The 24,949-nt window shown below is 43.4% G+C and overlaps 1 protein-coding gene across 1 annotated transcript in view; it reads right to left on the reverse strand.

The window, feature by feature from the left end:
- pcdh15b (protocadherin-related 15b) overlaps positions 1-20,907 on the reverse strand; it is a gene marked incomplete at both ends in the record, with an annotated part of 204,786 nt that extends 183,879 nt beyond the window's left edge. The window contains 2 exons of the mRNA XM_080747787.1: positions 2,726-2,740; positions 20,844-20,907. Coding sequence (XP_080603913.1) covers positions 2,726-2,740; positions 20,844-20,907 — 79 coding nt within the window. The remainder of the gene's footprint in view (positions 1-2,725; positions 2,741-20,843) is intronic.
- Between the last annotated feature and the right edge of the window lie 4,042 nt (positions 20,908-24,949).

A 24,949-nucleotide genomic window follows, 5' to 3' on the forward strand; every position in this document is an offset into this window, starting at 1 on the left:
TTACTACAGTAAGTCCATTATGCCTTAACGTTCAATTAAATTGGGCTTCCCATGCGCCCTGGAAAACATGGAACATTTTAATACGGTTTCAAAGTCATCTAATAGTCATGTTAAATGACAAAATAACAAAATGGTCCTGGGAAATATATGGTGCACTCCAACATTTCATCCCTGTAACATAGCTTAATTTTACAATGCAGTATTATCAAATATGAACATGTGATACCGACTTGATATCAATATAGGTTGTGGGTTGTATTAAATGTCCTGGAAATGTCCTAGAAAATTCTCTCTTGAAAAGAGTGTGAACCCTGAAAGTCTTTTGTCAGCTTAGGCCATTTCAAATGGACGCAATGTGGGTTTATAATGAGGGCTCTTGTGGAACAGAGTCTGACCTACAGGAGCTCTGTACTCCAGCAAAGGAGAAATGCATGGACGAGAGGACATGAATGAATGAATGAATGAATGAATGAATGAATGAATGAATCAATGAATGAATCAATGAATCAATCAATCAATCAATCAATCAATTAATTAAGACAGTTAGAGATGTGTGGACAAAGACAGAAGCAAATATTAGAGTTGAGAATCCAGTGTGAAATAGAATTCATGTGTTATTTCTATGATTAATGTACAGTTTTAATTTGTGAAATTAAACACTTAAGCCCTAATGTTTTGTGCCTCTTTGGTGTAATTTCAACAGCTCAATAACAAGACAAGACACTGACACAACTCAGTTAAAGCAATAAAACATTCTAAACAAAAAATATTTTTGGTGAAAATAGATGAGTTGTGAGCTTGTACAGTAGATCGGCTATTTTCACAGAATGTACGCCCCAAAAATAGGGACAATAGGGTGACAAGAATGATAATTAGCCTGCAAAATTAGTTCAGGCAGGTATACTCGAGAGGGTAGATTGCATTGCAGTTGTATAAGGACACTAATACTCACTATTATTGTTTATATATCTATATAGGTATCTCCCTGCTCATTATGGTTAATGATGTTCTGCTTCTGTGCTGCTTGTTGCTGAGCAGGGAGAAAATTTTGCAGAGCCAAACGCCAAATTAAATGTGACATACACACTTGTCTTGTATACTCATTAATAATAAACATAAACATTGTTCAATATATCGTGAGTTACCTGACTGAACTGTAGTTATGATCAGACTGCGGAGACAGATCTGTTATATAATTTAGAATAATGTAACACCCTATAGGACACTATGACAGAAGCCATAGTGAGTTTTACTGGGCTATGAAGTGGCGATCCCCACTGTATATTAAAATAAAACTCAGTGAGATGTAATGTAAATGCAGTTTTAGGGTGGATTTTCCACTTTGACAGCATCAACAGTGCGAGTTACATGGAGAAAGGAAACACATTGAGGGAGGGGGAAGAAAATGTACAGGAGAGGGGAATACAATACAGAATGCAGTGAATAATACATAAAAGAATAATGGAAAAACGGAAGCGTGGGGAAAACCAGCACATAATCCGTTGATAAGCTGCAACCTTAGAGTGGAGAGTTGGTGAGAGGTAGAGAAGTGTGGAAATAATGGTGGGGTGGGGACTAGACTGTCCCCTGGTCAGAGATGAAGGAGCATGAAGAGGAGACATGTAGCGGAAGACTAGGCAAAGTGTTAGTGACAGAAAGAGAGAAAGAGTGTGTGTGCAGGGGCGTCACAGGGGGGGGGGAGTGGGACTGAGTTACTAGAATGGAGGGGCCTTAATTATTTTATACTTTAGCTATTGAAAAATAGCAGATATACAAGCTCACAGTGTGGCATCGAGTGCCACGCTGCAAGCTTGTAGATCAGCTATTTTTGAAAAGTTGTGAAAATGTGTGCAAATCTTTGAATATACTGTATGTATTTTGTAAGCGGACATTTGTAACTCAAATTTTGCTTCCGGGGGGTTGGAACTAAATGTTTTGAGATGGGGGTCCGTGGCCAAATACATCTCATTTTGGGGGTCCTTCACATGAAAAGGTTTGAGCACCACTGACATAGAAATATAGGGTTTTTCAAAAAAGACTAAAATATTCAAAGACTTGACAAGATTTTTCAAAAATAGTTATTAAAGCAAAAAATGTGACTGGACCTTGTACCCAGGGCCCAGAATTTGGTGCGACACCCCTGTGTGTGTGTGTGTGTGTGTGTGTGTGTGTGTGTGTGTGTGTGTGTGTGTGTGTGTGTGTGTGTGTGTGTGTGTGTGTGTGTGTGTGTGTGTGTGTGTGTGTGTGTGTGTGTGTGTGAGAGAGTGAGTGGGGGGGGAGGCAGACAGACCAAGGAAGACAGCTCTGGTGGCTAGCAGTGATAATGACAAATGTAATCCTCACTATCAGCACTGCAGGGTTACCCGGGGGTTAATAAAGTAGCACAGTCACTGCACACACAGTTAACTGAGAGAGAGGCGATGGAGATGAGAGGAGAGGAGAGAAGAGAAGAGGAGAGGAGAGGGGAGAGAGAGAGAGAGAGAGAGAGAGAGAGGCAGGGAGGGAAAGAGAGGAGAGGATAGAAGAGGAGAGGGGAGAGAGAGAGAGAGAGAGAGAGAGAGAGAGAGAGAGAGAGAGAGAGAGAGAGAGAGAGAGAGAAGAGCATCAGAGAGTGTGAGGAAATAGAATAAAAACAAGAGAAGGAACAGAGAGAAAGCGGCAGACAGGAGAGAGATGGACCAGAGAGAGAGAGAGAAAGAGAGTGCAGACAAAAGACTGTTCTTACCGTCATATTGCCAATCTGCAGTCAGAGACAGAGTGTCACATTCCAGTATAACAGAACATGAGCCAGGAAGAGCAGATGGAAGGGAGAGGAAGGGTGCAGAGGAAGATAAGGAGAAAAAAGAAAAATCAGAGTCAGAACCACATCAGATTCAGACAACACAAGCTTCGGGAGAAACACATGGATGATGAAAACGAGAGAAAGAAAGGAAAGTGGGATTCAATCAGTATAAAGGCTTGCTCAATGAACGGGACATTGTTGTATGTGGGGAGCATAATTGGAAGCAATAATTCTAACCACTATATAGCCGATCTATTAAGCACACAACATTTGATTGAGCTTGCAGATCTGCTCTTTGTAAATCTTTAAAATGTGTTTGCCTATAATGACATACACAGTTTGCACACAATAGTGTGCCATGGTGGAAGTGTTTTAAGACAGAAAGATACAGCCATGTCCTTTCAAAGCTGTGTGCGGGAACACAACCACACATAATAACAATAATACATACATAAGGATACATCCAGCTGACTGGACCACACATCATCAACGTGCGTTGTGAGCGACCCCTATTGAGTGAAAGTGGTGCCTTAAGGCCCATTCCCACTGGGCCAGATAACAGATAAAAAAATCTCTTTCTCCCGGATATGTTTCCATTCAAAGTGGAAGGTAGATACAGATAAAAAAAATATCTGCCACAGATATTTTTTTAATCAGAAATTTGGGGCCGAGGTTCTTCCTTGGCCTCCAGGGAGTCTGCGTGCTAAGTTTCACGCTGATCGGTCCAATGGTGATTAGCTGCTCACAGATATCTGCCTGTTATAGTGCCACCATGTGGCCCATTTGAAAAAGGCAGGGTGGCATTTCTGCTTTGGCCTGGCGGGAATGTGCGTGCAAAGTTTCACAGTAATCGGACATTTTGTTCAAAACGGTCCACTCCTGCAAACTTAGAAGACAATCTTAGCCTTAGCCAATCAGGATAGAATATGGAAATTGGACAGATCTGTATTGATCATATGACTAGTGGTATGTGTAACAATTTGCGTGACATTTGGACAAAAAAATATTTATACAATAATAAAACAATAGAAGCGGCGTTACAGGGGGTCAGGCTTTGACTAGCTTGTCATCTAAGCTAGCTTTGATGGACAGAGAGACAAAAACGTTCTTAAAGCAGTTGAGCTGCACTGGGGGACTCTGAAGCGTCTGCCTGAGGGAAGAAGCTGGTACTCAGTGTGGAGGACATGGGTGGGATCTGAAATAATCTGCTGAGCCCTTCTGATGATAGTTTTCATCACATACAGCCTGGAGTGTGGGTTGCTGCCTGACTCCATGATTTCCATTGCTCTTTGTGTTAGCCGGGTAATCTGGGCTCTCAGCTGTGCTCCAAGGTTTCCAAACCAGGCTGAACTGAGCTTTCCAAACCAGGCTGGGATGCCATGGTAGAAATGGAGCAAAACGTTCTTCTTGTACTGTACATCAGTAACAGATAGGTATGATGACATGTCCTATACCGGTACATCAACAGCCCCCCCCCCCCCCCCCCCCCCCCCCGCCCCCACACACACACACACACTTTAAATCTGCAATGTTCACAATTTTTGAAAATCTAAATCATTCCTATCTTTGATGACATGTGTGTGGCTGTACCAATAGGCTACTGTGTATTATTAGACCACAGTGTCTGTATTGTCAACATCATTATTTATTTTTAGAGTCAGAATTCTTTCATTGCCAGGTATACACGTTATGAGGAATTTGTCTCAGCGAGGCTGGTAGATGGAGCTTCAGCAAATGTTACTGTCCCTGATGTTTATGGTACTCTGGATGTGTCACTACTACTATGATCTACAACGCTCATTGGACAAGTCTGTCCTTTGATATGGATGGATTGCTCAACATCGCTATCCCTGTTAATGGCCTTTGACCACTGTCATCACTGGAACTGATGGTTGCATTGGATAGTGTCTATGGTCTCTGCCCCTGCCAAGGATGGATCCTTGTACGCCAGTGTTTTAGTGGTTGATGGGTTTAAGAGCACTGCTGTGAATGGGTTCCTGACCTTTATCACTTGCTATGTCTGCATTAGTGAAGCGGTTCACATGTTAACTGCGGGTTTCTGCAGTTGCGGGTATAGGGTTGGGTGGGGAAAAATACGCGGGTAGGTCTGGTCGGGGTAAATTACTTTATAACAGGATATGTGCTAGTTGAGTCGTTAACCACAGGGTCCACGGTTTGTGGGCTGAGTCGGGCTTTGAAAATAGGCGAAGAGGCTTGATGCAGTGTGGGTTGAAAAAGACAGACCTTGCATCAGTAGTCAGCATTATCTATGGACAATATCTCTGCTGCGGTCCCCTGCCTGGAGTTTCTAACGTCCACAACCTACACCTATGTATATGATCAAGGCTTTGTTTTAGTTTTTTTTACATTTTCCTCTCCCTCTTCCTTGAACAATGCTATCCGGATCATCATAACTGGCTAGTTTTAAAAGGAATACCAGGCTTTCTTGGTGGAAAGTCTGGTGACGTGAGGTTAGCAGCATCCTGTATCCACCACTACATCCTGTATCCACCACTATAGTCTCGCGTAGCCAGACAACTATTCCACAATCTCAGAATGCTATATAGAGTCTGGAACTACACCTCCTGAATGGCGAGTATACTGGAAGCTGGCATTTCCGTTCATGAAAATATATTTTAAAATGTCATTTCTGCTAAGCAGAGCTAAATATGCTTAGATGATTTTTATTTATATTAGGATAAATGTGTGCGATATTAAAAATGAAACGGAAGTGGGGAGGAGGCTTCACTTCCGCTTTAACCGGGTACTCATAAGAGAGCGTCGCCCGTGGCGGCCTCGCTGAACGTCTTTTCCCACTTGCCTTTGAAGTAGAGGGAAAAGACGTTTAGCGAGGCCGCTGGCCGAGGCCACTGTTTCCTGGGCGAATATATCATTTTTCTTTTGGGTCACGAGCTAAAAAGTTTGGGAACCACTGCTATAGACCACCTTCAGACGAGGGCCTCTTCCTAGTGGGACCAGAGATGAGGGCGTGGCTGCCCCTGGAGTTGGGCATTTGATGCTGATACACAAAAAAAGTTTACATTTACTGTATCTGTGAGGGAAATGTTCTTTTTTCAACTTAACCCAGGTAAATATATAAACAAAAGCAAAGTGGATTATGCCAATCCTATATTAAATTTGGCTTAAGGGAGGACCGGCTGGCAGGCGGGTGGGTGGGCAGGCGGATGGGCATAAAAGGGACATGGTCTGACAGATAGAGAGATCTCTATGGGCATATCAGTCGGATCAGCCGTGCGATCTACCTCAGTTATGAGGACCGCGGTGGGTAGCGGCCCAAAACTCTATTAATATAAAAACTCCTGTCACCCATCATATTCTGTGACAACAGAGAGAGTGTATTGCTCAGGGACACTTCAACACATCGACCGGGGCTGGTCCCCCAGCTCATCATCTCCTCTAAACGTGTAAGCAAGTGATAAGCAATATTAACTCCTGTCACCCATCAGATTCTGTGAGATCAGAGAGAGACCAGAGTAAGATTACAAATGTTCAGTTGGATAAAGAATTAGGACATATGTTTTGATGTATTTGCAAAATCTGCATTGTTCGGATTTGTTATGCGATAAAGGAGAGAGAGAGAGACAGAGAGAGAGAGAGAGAGAGAGAGAGAGAGAGAGAGAGAGAGAGAGAGAGAGAGAGAGAGAGAGAGAGAATCCTCATCCCTCGCTCACGAAACACAAGAGTAACTGATAGATGATTGTCAATGTTTTGACATTTTAATTGTTTAATTGGGCCGATAGTCTCTTCACTGCTATATCATGATAGGTAGCTACAAGATCAAAACAGCTGTCACAATAGCCTTAACTTTATGAAACTGGAACACACTCAGGCACATAACAATATCACTAATCTCATTTTGTTACTCCCCGACCATACCATATACATGGCTTGGTTGAATGCTTGATTATGATTGGTCAATCACAGCATTCTGTGGTTATTTCTTGATAGTGTGCAGCTATGAATAACAGACCGTTGCTATGGGCATAGTCATGATCAATAGACTGAGCACCCATGGATCACATCAATCCACAATAGCCTGGTACATTTTGCAGCTTTAATAATCAGCTCAAATGCAATACACCTGTGGCAACTGTAGACTAACAGATTATACTCATTTGCAGAAGCAATGACATACTTTTTAAATCAATCAAATCATTTTTGTTATATTTTGCGTGAAATTGTTGATTTCTTTAGTAGGTAGCTGTGTAATAAATGGGATAATGAACAGTGAGGTGTTCATTATTTCTCAATAATGAACACTTCATTGTTCATTATGACTAACAGTGTGTCCACAACATTCCCTGCCCTAAGCCCAACGCTAATGTGATACAATTCTAACCCTACCCTTTGATATGAACTGGTTCATTTCATAACAAACATCAGGAGGATTTTACACACTGTTCCTCAAGCGTGTGCACAAGTGCACATACATACCCGCCTACACTCTCTCGTTCTATTTTGCTCTCACCCTCAGTGGGTTGCTTGATTCGGTATTTAGATATTTGATAATCATTTTATCAGACATGCCCCCTTCCTATACAAACCCATTGAAACTAACCATGATAAAATTAATCAAAAACACCCATCCTTGGTTCTATTGACTGATATTGTCCTTCTAATAGGTGAGGGGGCCGTATTTTGTATGCTTAAAAACCTAAAAACTGTCTGGGGTGCTCACAGAAGTCATAGTAGACATTGAAATTACCCCAAACATGTTTGAAAGTGAAATACCCCTTTAAGCAGTGAAGCTGCAACCATTCTGCAAGGAAAGTTGCCAGAAATCCTTGCACACAAACAGTAGAATCATCAACCCCTAGTCCCCGACAGGTCCAAAGGGCAGATCTACAAATAGCAGATATATACAAGGTCACAACATGTCGCATTGCGACACATTGTGAGCTTGTCAATTGGCTATTTTCGAATTGCCAAAGTATAAAATAGAGCTTTGGTGGTTAAAAACCTAGCTCCAGAGCACAATGACACAATCTGGGCTCAACAGTGTTGCAGTGAGTCACATCCACAAAGTGAAACTGGACAACCTAGATAGGAGACTGATTGCTCAGCAATAACGCGACTACGGAGAGGCACAGACACACATTTGGGTGCTTCACTTAGGCTAGATCATGGCCATGAATATTATGCTCAACAAATAAGACAGGCTCTAGACTTTAGTTTGTGTGTGTACTACGCTATGATAAATAGGCCTATAATACTGTTGAGTTATTTGAAATCGGTTGATTTATGTTTCTGAAGATCCCACGGGAGAGGATCTGTGAATAAATCATTTAATAAAAATGGTCTCACTCCCGGACAATCTGTACCGCTCACTTGTGAAATGATGGCTACGCCCCTGCTCTTTGCCTCGCTCCCTCACGTCCTTCCATTCTCTCTCTCTCTCTCTCTCTCTCTCTCTCTCTCTCTCTCTCTCTCTCTCGCTCTCTGTCTCTCTCTCTCTGTAACAGGTTAGAGGGCAGATCAAACACTTTTCTGTCAGGCTATCAAATTGCTCTGGCTCATCTCAAAGTCAAGACGTGGGGTTGTCTTGTTCTCTCATTCCTGGCTGAAGTGCATCGAGCACCAACTGCAATGCAACCTAGACAGGTTGAGGTTGGCATGTCAATTGTCAGTGTCTCGCCTTTTGGCTTGTGCCAGTGATTTGAAAGTCTGCCAATGGCTGCTGCCGGCGCTTTGTAATTGCAGGAGCATTGCAATTGGCTACTAGTTGTGGTATTGAGGCGATAAACCGAATGTCGGATTGGACAATTCTCTGGTCAATGGCACAAATTAATCATAATGGCGGTGAGTGAGTGAGTGAGTGAGTGAGTGAGTGAGTGAGTGAATGAGTGAACCTGCTCATGATGGCAGGCCATGCTCTACACTGCTGTCTTTTTTTCTTTTTTAGAAACACAACTGTGTCGATGGCCATTCAAACTGAAAACCCAGCGATCAAAATGCCAGCATGTACACCCTTAGAACAGACTTGTACCCTTTCTTTCACAAACCCCCCACTGCTCCCATTGCTTAGCAACACAAAAGAGGCAACAACAACGGTTTGTGTTTACTGGATGTGAAGGGAGACACGAGTCGTATGTCGGGGGTGGCGGCTGCCATTGGAAACCGTTCTTAACTAATGGAACGCCCCATACACAGTACTACAAGAGTTCAACTGCGATACGTAATGACATCATCAACAATAGTCACTAGTTACAACGGAGTCACCCAGTAACATGTGCGTACTACTGACAGCAGTGCATGCACACACACACACACGCTTAGTTCGCACGTACGCACGCACACACACACGCACGCACACACACACACACACACACACACACACACACACACACACACACACACACACACACACACACACACACACACACACACACACACACACACACACACACACACACACACACACACACACACACACACACACACACACACCAGTGACCAGACTAAAGATGACAGATGTGTATCTTCTGCTTGACTGCCTCTTTATCCTTCAGAGTAAGCTGATGCACCTCATCAATTACTAACCAGCCATTTGTTCTCTGTGGGGTTCCTCTCTGTCTGTCTGCAGCCCCTCCTCCCCCTGTTTACCCCTCTCTAATAGGCCTCTCTGAGTCATATAGCACCACATAGAACAGTGTTGTGGCCAAGACACGTCTGTCTCACAGCACACCAGTCTGCCTCAGCACACCATTTATTTGATCACATGTTCAGATTATAATTTATCACCCATTCATAGAGTCCATGTTGCTTGAAACTATGAAAATACTGAAACTCATAACACAAGGCCATGAAATTGCATATGACATTTCTAACGTAATTTCTGGCATAAGATGCAACTTGGTGTTCAAGTTTATCACACTGCCGTGCTACATGTATTTTTAAGTTTATGTCCCCTCATCAAAAAACACTACTGAATCACTACTCATCACTACTACTAAATGTCTACACAAACACTACCATTTCACTACTTGATTACTATTGCAATGTGTAGTGATTTAAGTAGTGATTCCCAGTAGTAATGAGTAGAGTATTGGCTGGTTTCACCCACTGAAACACTACTGATAATCACTACTTAATGACTATTCAAATCACTGCACGACTGCTACTTAATTACTTCAGTATCACTATTGGCTTTTGGGAAAGTACTACCCAATCACTACTCAATTATTTCACATTTATTATTGAATTACTACACAATGCTTACACATTCACTTCTGTATCACTTCACAATCCCAATAGAATTAATACATCCTTGTATGTGTAGTGTTTATGTAGTGTTTATGTACTGTTTTATCACAACTGAATTACTTTTAATTTCTACACAAACCCTTTTGAAACTCTACACGATTATCATTCGGTCACTCCTGTTTGTGTAGTGTTTATGTAGTGTTTTATCACTACTGAATTACTTTTAATTTCTACACAAACCCACAGTGTCCCCCAGCGGGAATCGAACCCAGGACCTTCTAACTGTGAGGCGACAGCACTATTGACTGCGCCACCGTGCCCCCTTAAAGCAGTAGTGTTTTAACAGCTTTTTCACTATACTCCGCTTGATTACTACTGGAAACACTACTGTTTCACTACAAAACTCTACTGGTGTGTCATGATGAGTAGTGAATATGTAGTGTTGTGACTACATATTCACTACACATAAACAAGTAGTAAAATCTCTACATAATCACTATTTAAATGCCTTCACTACTCCGATTACTACTGGAAACACTACTGTTTCACTACAAAACTCTACTGGTGTGTCATGAGTAGTGAATATGTAGTGTTGTGACTACATATTCACTACACATAAACAAGTAGTAAAATCTCTACATAATCACTATTTAAATGCCTTCACTACTCTGCTTGATTACTACTGGAAACACTACTGTTTCACTACAAAACTCTACTGGTGTGTCATGAGTAGTGAATATGTAGTGTTGTGACTACATATTCATTACACATAAACAAGTAGTAAAATCTCTACATAATCACTATTTAAATGCCTTTGTAGTGAAGCAGTAGTGTTTTAACAGCTTTTTCACTACTACGATTGATTACTACTGGAAACACTACTGTTTCACTACAAAACTCTACTGGTGTGTCATGAGTAGTGAAAACATTACAGATTTACTACACAATTGCTACACATGACTACACAGTCACTACTACACGAATAGGTTTTGTGTAGTGATTCAGTAGTGTTTTTTGATGAGGGTAGCTCATCCCGTATTATAACTTTTTTTCCTCCTCCTCCTTCTTCTTCTTCTTCTTCTTCTGTTGTTATCTTGTATTGTTGTTTTAACACAGTCTCAGTAGGAACATGTCCCCGACCAACATTTCGCTACTTGTTCCTAGAGTAAGTGACAAATAAACCCTTTTTGTTTGCTCTTGATTCTTGAACTATGAGACTGAATGCATTTGAAAGCTTGGCTCAAGCCATTTCACTTCCCTGCATAAAGTTTCCTAGTGTGAGATGACTTAAGATGCAAATTGGTGTTGTAGCTTGGCATTTTGTGGATCAACTGTTTGCTCACCACTAGAGATTTTTAATACAACAAAATACAGTTCTATTTTGTTGTATAATATAACCGGCAGGGGAGGACAGAGGACGTCCTCCCCTGCCAGCTTCCCACTCGCAAACACTTCCAGTTGTGTTGGTTGAAGCGCCTTGGCCAAGCCGGAGGCACCATGGAGAAAGGTCTCCACGGCGGAGGGCAGACAATTTACACGACAAAATGACGTTGAACTTCATCTGGTCTTAATATATCGTAGAACAGTGGTTCCCGAATGGTGTGTCGAGGCACACTGGTGTGCTGTGAGACTGGCCCCTGGCTGCCTTGGGATTTTGTGAGAGCCACACTTTCTTTTTTTCTAACTTTAAAACTACCAGCTGTACGGTAGATACACCAGGATGGCAGTCCGAGAGTGAATGGTGATTGCGACCGTAGGTCGCATTTACTACCAAAACCTCCACCGGCTGTCTGTGAGTGAGTCAGTCAGTCCGTCACACTTTTGCCCTGCTCATATCTCCACAACCGTTGCCCCCATCCATGCCAAATTTTGCACACACACTCCTTGACTGCCAAACTACAACCTCCAAGGACCCCCGGAGCCCCAGGGACCCCCAGGTCCCTGGGGGACCCCCAGATGTAAAAAATGACCAAATGTGCTCACACGTCACACTTTTTCCCTGCTTATATCTCCGCACCCGTTGACCCCATCCATGCCAGATTTTACACACACACTCCTTGCCTGCCAAACTACAACCTCCAAGGACCCCCGGAGGGGTCCCTGGGGGACCCCCAGATGTAAAAAATGACCAAATGTGCAAAAATGACCAAATGACCACCCCAACGGGGCTGCTCACGGGGAATTCACGGGGAATTCCCGGGGACCACCGACTCCTGGTGCTCCAGAACGGATGCAAAAGTGGTGGCGCCCCCAGTGGAGGACCCCCTGCCACTGCAGCACACATAAAATGCCGTAACTCGGGCTAGGAGCGTCCGGGAGAGCCGGGGCCGGTACCTATTCGTCCGCCAAGGCAACGCGGAGACCCCACCCCTCATTTCTCACATGGCCCTATTCTAGCGCCACCTTCAGGCCGATTTTTAAAACACATTTTTGGACACTGCTCCTACAGTTTTTGCCCTAAAATCACGAATATCACTACACAGCATGTCTACACTCATGTCATCAACATGGATCAGGAAGATTTTGGAAAAACACATTTTTGCCCTATTTGTGGAGATAAGCCACCTACGGTCGCTTATCTCCCGATTAGGGAGTCTTACTGGTTAAAATATATGTCTGAAGAGGAACACAAACACAGCTACATCTCAAGGGCTCTTTCTCAAACATCTTAACTATTTTTTTCATGGTGAGTGCATACTTGTATAGATGCTTGTCATGACTGTGTGCTTTAACCTGTTCCGCAGTAAAAGTGCTCTTGGAGCACAGCTAGCATGTGTTTCCTTCCTTAAGTATGCACTTACACCCTTTTTAGAGTACATTTATCCCCTTTAATATCCACAAACATAGAAATATCTAACTATGCACTTGGCTCTTATCTTAAAAGGTTTCTGGGGAGAATATCATCATATAAGATGACATTTATGCGCCACTCAGCAAGTCCACACCCACGGACGGACATTTTGCTGTCACTCTGATGGACCACTCAGGAGACGACTGACTGTTATGGCTGATTTACACTTACAGTACCTGCGCCTTAAAAAAAGCTGATCTACAAGTTCACAATGTGTCGCAATGCAATGGGCTGTGAGCTTGAAGATCTGCTATTTTCGGCACGCAACACAGGCATGCAACCAAGTATAAATCACCCTTTCGAAAGGAAAAAGCGTACCGCCCATGAAAGAGATCATCAAGGTTAAAAGAGACCTCTCTATTCAGAAAGGATTATAAAGTCCTTCTCAGATTTATCATCCATCCAAAGCTTCCAAACCTAAATCGAGTATTTCAATCAATCTGTGTCTGTGTGTGTGTGTGTGTGTGTGTGTGTGTGTGTGTGTGTGTGTGTGTGTGTGTGTGTGTGTGTGTGTGTGTGTGTGTGTGTGTGTGTGTGTGTGCGTGCCTGCGTGCGTGCGTGCGTGCGTGTGTGTGTTTTGTTCCTTCTCCTTTAATCCAAATTCTGCCAACTTGGCAGAGAGACGAGTTGAGAGTGAGTTGGCAAGTGCAGCAGAAATGGACAGAAGAGAAAAAAGGGCCTCTTTAAGGACAAACTAAAAAGGGAGTGACAGAGATAAGTGAGTGTGTCACTGCCACAGGTTCCGGGCAGCAGTGAAACATACACCCATAGATACTGAACGGGATCCTACCTGTGGGAAGTTGTTTTGTGCACTAAGACGGACACGCCGCCGACACACACGCTGAGCAACGGTCTCCATGGTATACACAAATACACACACACACACACACATCACTTAGCAACTGTTATTAAAGCATGTGTGCCTGCCAGATACACACACCACAAACAAACCCACATGCAACGCATGCTAGAGTTACCATGAAATATAGATGTGACACATCGCACTGACTGCAGCTTCGGCAGAGCAGGCTCTCTGTGTGTGTGTGTGTGTGTGTGTGTGTGTGTGTGTGTGTGTGTGTGTGTGTGTGTGTGTGTGTGTGTGTGTGTGTGTGTGTGTGTGTGTGTGTGTGTGTGTTTGTGTGTGTGTGTGTTCCCACATTGTGTTTTAAAGTCATTTTAATGAATCCATAAGGAGTCATTTTGAAATAACGTGCATATTAAAAAGTATATTAATAACACAGTGTAAGATGCTAAGCTTGCTACATCCCTAATGAATGGCCGGCTCCCTGTTTTGGCCTGTGGCCCACACAGCCCATAAAGAAAACCTCAGCCCAAGTGCCAACAACACAGTCATCCTAGAGGTGCACACTGTAACTCACAGTCTGTCTGTCTGTCTGTCTGTCTGTCTGTCTGTCTGTCTGTCTGTCTGTCTGTCTGACTGACTGACTGACTGAAGTCTGCCTTATCATTTAGCTGGCTGGCTGGCTGGCTGGCTAGCCTCGCGTAGACAGGCTTACTCATCTGCGAAGAGAAAAGCCTGGTTACGACCATAGGCTGAAACGGCATGAAACGGTGCTACTTCCGCCGGGAGAATTTCACCGGTTGCGCATGACGTAACTTTCGTTAACCAGCACTTCCGGTGTCTGCAGATTCATGCCATTTACATCGCCTATTGTGGCCAGGGTGCTGGCTGGCTGGTTGGCTGGCTGGCTGTCTGGTTGGCTGGCTGGCTGGCTGGCTGGCTGGCTGTAAGTCTGGATGGCTAGAAGTCTGGCTTATCGTTTAACTGGATGACTGACCGACTGGATGTCTGGCTTATTAGCTGGTTTTAGCAGGCCACATCCCCAAGGGGGAGCTTTTAGAATGGAGGGGCGGTAATATCAATTCAAATTCAATTCATAAGATTATTGAGCCAGTTTAACCTGGCATCCCTGTAATTATTGTCAAACTACTTCAAACCCAGTGTATTTAACATTTTATTTAAATAGCGAAAATAGCAGATCTACAATAATGATTGACAAACAGATTTGGCATCTGAAAGATACGCCAACCTTGAAATCCTTTCTGATGAGAAGCAGCTAAGATTGGAAATAGAATGTGACATAAAAAAGGGGGACTATAAGGACGCAGAGGGGTGGGGGGAATAGCATCTCTTGTCCTTTTAACAGCCTCCATCAGCAGGTACACCCATCCACATCCCTCCTCAGGGAGCCATCCCTCTCTGTCTGCCTCCCCGCATCCCAGCACCCACAGCCTCTCATCCATCATCCATTCACCTGTCCATCTAGACCTCCCTGTACATCCATTCATCCATCAGAGGACAGGTGTGAGGGGATGGAGGGGGAAGAAAAGGGGGAAATTGAAGGGAGAAAGTTGTGGAATGTATAGGTTGAGGAGAAGAAAAGAGAGGAGAGGAGTGGGGAGGGGAGGGGAGGGGAAGCGAGGAGAGGAGAGGAGAGGACTGGAGAGGAAAGACATGTTGAGAAGAGGCAAAGGCGAGGATTAGTGAGGATATCTGCCAATAGGAGTGGGGAGGGAGAAGGTGAGAGAGAGAGGGAGAGAGTGTGTGTGAGAGAGAGAGAGAAAGAGAGAGAGAGAGAGAGAAAGAGAGAGAGAGAGAGAGAGAGAGAGAGAGAGAGAGAGAGAGAGAGAGAGAGAGAGAGAGAGAGAGAGAGAGGAAAGCAAAAGGGGTAGTCGGATGTTGGGAGAAGAAAAGAGGGGAGCACGGAAAGGAGAAGAGGAGAGGATTGAAGCAGTATGACCTTGTGCTAGATTGATGTATCTCAGGAGAAAACGGATTGTCAGCGCACGCGTGCACGCACACACACACATACACACGCGCGCGCTCGCATACACACACACACACGCACACACACACACGCACACACACGGCTCAGTGCCGTGGGGATCACCACTTTGTCATCGCGCTGCCTTTGCCTTATCCATTACACTAGCTCTTTCTCTCTCCCTCATTCACACTCTCTACCTCCATTTCTTCCTTTCATTCCTTCTCTCTCTAATTCTCACCCCCATCCCCCCTTCTCTCTCTTCATCATAATTCTCTCTTTCACGCTCACCCTGGTTCTCTGAGAGAGAGAGAGAGAGAGAGAGAGAGAGAGAGAGAGAGAGAGTGTGCGTGCGTGTGTGTGTGTGTGTGTGTGTGTGTGTGTGTGTGTGTGTGTGTGTGTGTGTGTGTGTGTGTGTGTGTGTGTGTGTGTGTGTGTGTGTGTGTGCGTGCATGTGCGTGTGCGTGTGCGCGTGTGTGTGTGTGTGTGTGCGTGTGCATGTATGTGTGTGTGTATGTGTGTAGGGGTCACAGTAGCTTTTGAAACGGGCCTCCAAATTCTAATAGACACCCCTCCCTGCAAGCCAAATGACGTCATGATGACCTTATGATAACATCCTCCGGTGAATCTGGTGACATTCAGAACTAGGCCAGATCACAGCCCATATGGGGATGATCAGATGTACATACCATTATCATCCCCATGATAATGGTAATGAGTCAAGATCATCATGATCTTGACGATGGTTAGCCAGATTGCTATCTATCTAACTATCCATCAATCTACTACTACTACTACTACTGCTATAACTACACAACTACGACTATTTCTATTCGACTACGCTATACCACAACTACTCCAACGACTGACTTCTTTTTTGGGGGCTAGGAGTAAAATCTCTTGGTTACACAAAGTGTTCTTGTGAAGCCCTTTTGTTCTTATTGGGATAAAGATTAGATTTCCATTAGGCTAAATGATACCACCACACTAGGACACTAACGCAAGCAATCAGTCTGTATAGTATGGCTTCACCACTGAACACTGCATTGTGATGTGTGCAGCTTTGTACACAAGCTGCACAGTGCACACATACTGTCTTGTTTCTTTTAGTAGTTTTAGCGAGGGGACATTGACAAGGGACCAGAATGCCAGCAGTTCAGATAAGAGAAAGAAGAGAAAACTGTTTTGGGGAGAAAAAATAGTTTCAGTACAGGATGCATTGAAACAGTTCTCTCGCCCTTCTCTTATCTGAACTCTGAGTATTCTGGTGTGTTCTAAATGTCCCCTTGCTAATTACAATTTCCCATTCAAATTGGAACAAGTCTTGGTGCCACAATCGGAAGTGACATCTCTTGTGATAAAAGTCTAATGACGGCATGGTTTCCCCGTGCAATTGAAAAGGCTTTCAGTCCGTTAAATTAATTATCACTTATCTGGCTAAAATCCCCCTGCATATAACAGTCTACATCTTCAGTCTAAATCTCAATTGAAAACATTTCTTCAGTCTTGGCTTTGCTTCATCCTGTTAGAGAGAGAGAGAGCTGACTCCAGCCCTCAAAGTCTCCTGTACTACTCCCCCTTCTATCCCCCTCTGATACATCAGACGATGGCAGTGTCATCAGAGAACTTCTTCATTCATTTCCATTGGGCTACTAAAAGAATTACATCTGGGAACTCAGATTATTGGGCTACAAACTCCCATTCTGTATTGAACAGGCTAATTCAACAACTTGCCATGAATAACAATATGGGCTCCTTGCATGACAGAGATGAAGGCATAAACAAGGGAGTTATCCTTTTAAACCACATCCAATTCATTAAGTGGGGTCCCCCAGAGGTCTATACCTGGCCCCCTCCTTTCTTCCATCTATATCATATCTCTTTGGTGAAAATAGCCTTCCTTATTGTTTTGTTTTCTGTTTACATCAGCATTGATAAGATTCTTCATTCACACCAGTGAGCAGAGCTAGCCACAACTGTCTCACCTGTGGCACTCGGCGTATATTGCTTTCAACTGTGAATTTCCCAATAAGCAGCTACCCCCCTCCCCTTTAGTGGCCGAGTGCCAGTTGAAGAAAAATAAACACGATCTGAATTCAAAATGTCAAAGCGTCATTTTAAATCGGCGGTTGCTCAGCTATTTCAAGAGCCCAAAGTGAATAAATACAGATATATCTCTCCCTAAGACCCAGGCTCGTTAAAACATTCTAGGAAATGTGTTCTCTCAACGGGACATAGGCTCATTAAAACCATATGAGTGCCCTCACAATGAACAGAGCCATACAGATTAAATACAGTCTCTTTTGCTGGGATGCAGGCTCAATTAAAACATGTTGGTACGCTTGTCATGGACAGAACCCAGCAGAAACCTGCCCACACTATAAGTTCAACTTGTTTAATTTTGAAAGAATGGATTTGTGTACAGAAAGGCAATTCTAACAGAGGAGAGCACAGCATGGTTTTCCAGAATAAGGAAGAAATTGGCTAGCATTATTTAGCTGCATTAAAGCTTAGGTCAAATGCACAGGGTGCTATAGTCTGTCACAACGTGTGTCAGGTGAAAAGAAAATGTAGTCAGGTACTTTACTTAAATACAATTTTGAACATAATTCTACTTGATTTGAGTTCCATTTTACAATACTTCATACTTCTACTCCACTATAGGCAAATGTTGGAAGTACGTTTAAGTGTGGTTGTCCCTGAAGGCAACCACACGACTTTATTCATCCATTTTTCATCCATCCATCCATCCATCCATCCATCCATCCATCCATCCATCCATCCATCTTTCCCTTCCAAGATAAACGTTATTTTGCCGCACTACTCCTCCCACAGTTTTGGTGGCACACACTTGGACCATTATGTCAAATCGACAGGCTTAATCGGGAATCGATTCCTTGAATTTGCAAAGATAGTTTATCTTAGCAATAGTTTATTTTATATAAATGTATTTGTGAATTCATTTTCTCCATTGACTTTAATTCAAAATGTAACTTTTCCCAAATATGGAGATGTCTCACATCATTAGACTGACACAGTACAGTATGTCCATCTTTGGGCATTCCAAGATAAGGGCTTAATATTGATGACATCAGGGATCTCCATATATGGGCATAAAAGGGACAAGGACAAAATGGTTAGCACCGCTCAAATAGGGACTGACAGATACATAAATATTTGCAAGTGTGACTTGCGTCACGGCAACCACTTCACATAATTTTGATTATTATTACAAATGAACCTCTTATGCCCTATATTATATTTAATATTTGAAAAATGCATGTTGAGATTCATAAAAATGATACGTTTACTTAATATCTGATTACCTCCACCACAGCCCACACATAAACATATATAATGAGTGTGTGCATAATATAGGCACACACACACACACATACACACACACACACTTACTTACTGGGGCGTAAGCCGCTGTCAGCTAAATGCCAAGCAGATAAATCTCAAGGACTAGGTGTTAAATGGAATATTAATATTCAGACAAATAGAGAGGATTGTCACCCCTGAATATTGCAGCTCTCTTTCTAGAGGCGATTGCATCATTTACAGTCAGGTCTGGGTTCAATTATCTCAATCAATCCAGCAGATTTCCCTCAACACTGAAATAAATATCCAAACAATCTGACCATGGAGAATATTGTCACATCCAGCCTATTAAGAAATGCATGGAATTAATTATCTATCCGTGACAAATGGATTAGTATTTCTATTTGTTTTCTTTTGTGGCAAAGTGGATTGCCTGACCTGAGTGGTCACGCTTATGCAAATATTTCCATCCAAAACCTGACTTGTGTCTGTGGTTTTATAGTCCCTGAGTAGCACTGATATCTTCCTGATGATGAACTGCCAGTGATTATTTTTCTGGCAATATTTCTCAAAAACAGAGCCTGGCCTGAACCCAAAGCAATTAAGTGAAATGTTTACCAGTGACATCAAGCGTTTGGGTCCTGTCAAGATCCTGCATATATAGCTTGAGGAACCGAATATACCGTACCATGGTGCCACTTCTCCATTGAACTCGGCTGACGCCATGTTCTATCTGTTTTGAATAGTGTCCACGTTCTCTATACTTAAATATCAAGCTGTAATGTGTCATTTATACTCAAAACATTACATAAATAGAAACAAAATTGAAAATATCAAAAACAGAAGAGAATGATGTAAATTAAAAGAGCAAAGGCGGCAAATCTTTTTTTTTTACAAAAGGCTTTTACAAAACAAGTTATTTTAACACTTTGACTGCCATAATTTTGCCATAACTAATGTAGATTACTGCCAAGGCCCAGAGGAACGGGAGGTCCCGGTGACGACTGATGAACGTCTTTTCTTTCATATGGTCCATAGAAAACAGAATGTTTTGATGAAACGCGTGACATGCTTACAGTATACCACACAGTTCTTAGCATAAAATGCAAAATTCTATGCTATGGCTTCATTTTTGCCTAATACAGCCATCTTCCCGTTTTTTTTCTGGGTGCAAAGTTCTTTATAATAATGTGTTTAAAGTCCATCTGTTTCGCTTCCCACTCAATGGCAAGTATTGCCAAGTTGTTGAGCCTCTCCTTGGCTCATTGCGGAATATTAAGTATTTCTTAAAATATATTTTCTGTTCGCTAAAAGATCTCTCTCCTCCTGCCACAGTTAACGGTATAGTGCATAATAAGCAGCAATGTTAGCTCCAGTATTAGCCTCCAGGTAAGCCTCCTGAGCTGCTTTTGTGTCCGCGAGGCGTTGTATGCTTGTAGGGTTTTGGACATACAAGGTTTCCACCCGACAACAACGATTAGTACATTTAGCAGATAAGACACCGGGTGTGTTGTTACACCATTATTAGGTGACCCATCACATGCTGTGACCTGGCCTGTCTGGCCTCTCGCAGTGTACTTTTGACATCTTGACCTTACTTAAGATAACAAAATAAAAATAAAATAAAGAGACAGAGCGAGAGACAGAGAGAGAGAGAGAGAGAGAGAGAGAGGCGAGTGAGGGACCCAAGAGAATCAGGAAGACTCAGAGGTTCAAAGAAAAAGTGAGAAAGATGAATGTTAACGCGAGAGAGAGAAAGGGAGAGTGAAGGAAAAGATTGAGAAAGAGGGCTGATAAAAGGAGGAAAAATACAGGTAGAGCGACAGAACGAAAGAGTGAGAAAGAGTAGTGATAAAGGGAGAGAAAGAAAGCTTACCGTCAGTGTCCTGGCCCAGGCACACAGAGAGCAGCAGCAGCAGATAAAGGACTCCTATTCCCATGCCAGTGGGTTGTTTGAAGCGTGCCCATGACAAAGGCCCTATTGAGAATGCTGGAGCCATCTTCACCACCATGCCTCGCTAACCATCCACCTGCGCCGAGACAGAGAAAGAGACAAGAAGTGAGAAATACTGTACAGGTCACTCAGAGGCGTGTGAACACTGAACTCTATACAGTAATCACCATGTGGAACAGGAACGTGCAGAGAATGTTAGAGAGGCAGGGGCTGAAATTTGACAAAAGGGCCTTTTGGTGAAAATATCAAAAATAGCAGACCTCCAAGCCCACAACGGGTCGCAGCGCGACCCGTTGTGAGCTTGGAGGTCGGCTATTTTCTGTGCTTGATACCACACTGAACTAAGCATAATCAAGTCAATACTGGAGATGTGGCGTACGGCATGGATTTCTACACAGAGAGGGCAATTCTTTCAACATACGATGCTGTATTCAAGTTCAGGAGAGTTTTGGACAAGGCAATTCTCTTGAATGCTGCCTGAGAGAGGGCGAGATCATTTAGCGACCTACAACCGGGTTGCAACGTGGTCGTTAGTTTTCAGCGACCGGGTCGCTAAATCAACCGACCGGGCCGGTAAATCACAGACCGGGGCGCTAAATCCACGGACGGGTCGCTAAATCGACCGACCGGGTCGCTAAATCGACCGACCGGGACGCTAAATCCACCGACCGGGACGCTAAATCCACCGACCGGGACGCTAAATCCACGGACCGGGTCGCTAAATCCACCGACCGGGACGCTAAATCCACCGACCGGGACGCTAAATCCACCGACCAGGTAGGTAAATCCACCGACCGGGGTCGCTTATCCACCGACCGGGCTACTAACCCTAACCCTAACCCTAACCCTAAACTTAACCTCAGTAACCGTACCTCAGTAACTAACCTGCCGACGCAACCTACCGACCGGGTCGCTAAATCACCGACAGGGCCGCAAAATCACAGACCGGGTGGCTAAATCTACCGACCGGGGCGCAAAATCTACCGACCGGGTCGTTAGATCTACCAACCGGGTCGCTAAATCTACCGACCTAAAACTGCAGGCCGGTCGGTAGATTTAGCGACCCGGTCGGTCGAGTTAGCGGCACGGTCGGTGATTTACCGGCCCGGTCTGTTGATTTAGCGACCCGGTCGCTGAAAACTACCGACCACGTTGCTACCCGGTTGTAGGTCGCTAAATGATCTCGCTCCTACTGTGCTGCCTTCAGGTTTGGCATGAAAAGAGGGCATTTGCATTTCTTTCACCATAGTAAAAACTGCATTTATGATCTGGAGAGGGCACATTTTACAGACAGATAAAAGCCCCCTTTGATGTCTATGTGTGCACATGCCTGCTGTGGAATATGTGTGTGCACTCGACAAGAGTCACAAGAGTCTACTCTTTTTTTCCCCCTCCACATTACATACAGACAGAAATTGCATGGTAATTGCATCTACGTCTCGTACAGTACTCTCTTTACAGAGGCAAGCAGCAGTGATACAATCATACAAATAACATTGCCATGGTGAGACACTTTTTATGGTTTCTCATTTAAAATATCAAAGCCAATCTTGATGATTCCTAGAAAACTTACACTAACAGAAATGTATGGTTGACAAGTGAGAAGTTGAGAACATCACCAGCCTAGATCTGATCTAGGATTACCAACTATCCCGTAAAATACTGAATCGTCCCATATTTGGAAACTAAAAGATGCGTCCTACTTTGAACTGATACTGGACTAAGTTCTGTATTTCGGGGTCGGAAAATAAATATAAATGACAGGGCAGTTTATTTGAGAAATTAACTGTAATTTTGCTGTCCTGTCCCCCTCTCGTTGCTGTGTGACTGTGTTAGCTCTAGATGTGAGTCTGGTGTCTGAAAATGTGCTCAGCTCATTGGCTCATTTACTCATGACACCGCCAATGAGAGAAGAGCTTTCAGTGTTGCTAAGATACGATAGGCGTGTGCCTTATAGTCATAGGTGCTGCTGCCCCCCACAACCCTCCCTCCATTCAAACCAAAACAAACATGGATTAATGCGACTGACACTACGGGCTTAGAACAGAAGTTGAATGTCTAAGGAAAAACAAAAGAGAAGAAAATATAAAACAAGGGTGGATAGAATGTGTGACATAAGATTATGCACAAAAAGAAATGTACCGACTGCTGCCAACCTTTTTCAGTTAGCCAAGTAGGCTAGAATGTAAACAACAAGCATCAGGTGAAATGTGAAAAGCTACTGTAGAAAAGTGAGAAGCCGCATAGAAGCCAGGGAGCACTGATACAGTTCCTTGTTCGCCAAGCAACCCCAGAGGCTAATGGTATGAGAAATAAGCATTTTGATTTTGTTTTTAAAAGCCAAATATGGTTGTTGTTATTTAGGCTAGTACTATGCAAATATGACTAGTTAAACTACTGGCTAACCATAATAGCGGCCACATTATGAGAAGCCTGCATAGCCTGGAAACCAGACAAATCTGGAGGAAGTGAGCGGTGCGAAGTGAGCGGTGCGAAGTGAGCGGTTATATACCTGCAGAGTCCATTTTCAACTTGCCGTCTCTATTTCAGCAACATATGTGAAGAAAAGGTTAAAATAATAATAACTAGAAAGAGTGTTCCTACGAAACATGTGGGCTGGCTCGTGACTATATTCTGCAGCGTGCTAACTGTCGTGAAGCTCAACCAATACTCCAGCTAACACCACTCCCAGATTTTCCGCACCTCATTGGCTAAGGGCCCTGCCTTTGTACTGTCTGCGACGGAACTCGCTATATAAATAATGAAGGTAACATACTGGTCTCGCCTTTCAGGCGAGCCCACAATTACATTTAAAAATAGCTAAATCAACAAGCTCACACTGTGTAGAGAGAGATTTGTCGTACAACTAAGTGTACAGTATAGAGCTTAAGTGGATGAAGGGGATTTAAAGACACATACTGTACACTTCCCTATCTACTGCTGGCAAAAGCACGTCATGCTACCATGCTGGGTGTACACCAAACACAGAAGCAAATTAAGACATTTGACATGGGAGCAAATTAAGCTAGAGGGAGACCAGGAAGTGCAACAGTTTAAAACAGTAAGGTGCGATATAGGGGATCAGCAGGCCGATGATGACTGACAGGGCGATGAGCCAATGAACTGACGATGGCAAGAAGGAGAAAATAGAACAGAAGACACATGGCAGGGCCAGCAAAATGTCAGTCTAGGGCTCTACCTTCTCTACATCCAACAATCTTTTCTTTCTGTGCTTTCCTCCCGATAACTAACTATCCGTACCACTGTGCCAGGGCAGTTCAGGGTTCCATTCCTAAAGAAGCCCACTGCAGAAATGACTTTATGGATTAATGCTCCAGACACTCCCTGGTGCCAAGTACAATCTGTGTCTGCTCCTGACTACCTCTCATCTTCTCCACTGCACTGACAACCCAGCAGCTCCCCCCAAAAAACATGCTATAAATTACCTCATGGTCATGTCATGTCTTTGCCCACATCCGTCTGTTAGCAAGTCATCTCGATAAACATATTTGAATGTTACCTTTCGGCACAAAAAGCACTTAACTTCTGAATATATTCACGTAACCACAATATTTTGAAATAAGTACAAACGGGCACTTTGACCGAGGTCTGTGCTACTACACACATTAAACAGCATTTTAGGTCTATTCCAGGTCCAATCCATACGACTCACTTATTTACTCCCTCTTTCATAGACTCTGCCCTTTCCCTTTGGTAGAGCAGAGGTATTATAAAAGCTTTAAAATGATCTGCTTGTGGATGATGATCTGTTTTATCACCAGTCTGTCCTCTAAATGCAACTTGCGTCCATACCACCTGTTCCGCCCAGTTTCTCTGCCACAGTCTTCTGTTTCCAGTGCCAAAAGCACTCTCAGGAGCTTTCAACTGCCCACAAACCCCAATGAAATAGCTCTCAACTCACATATACAGCATATATTAAATACACACAACAGTCTTATGCTAATGGTAAGTACTCTAAAAATACGAATCTTTTACCGGAGATAGAAAATCCTACACTTGGTGTGCAT

The sequence above is a fragment of the Nannobrachium achirus genome (genome assembly GCF_963921795.1).
Source record: "Nannobrachium achirus genome assembly, chromosome: 18".
Classification (NCBI taxonomy): domain Eukaryota; kingdom Metazoa; phylum Chordata; class Actinopteri; order Myctophiformes; family Myctophidae; genus Nannobrachium; species Nannobrachium achirus.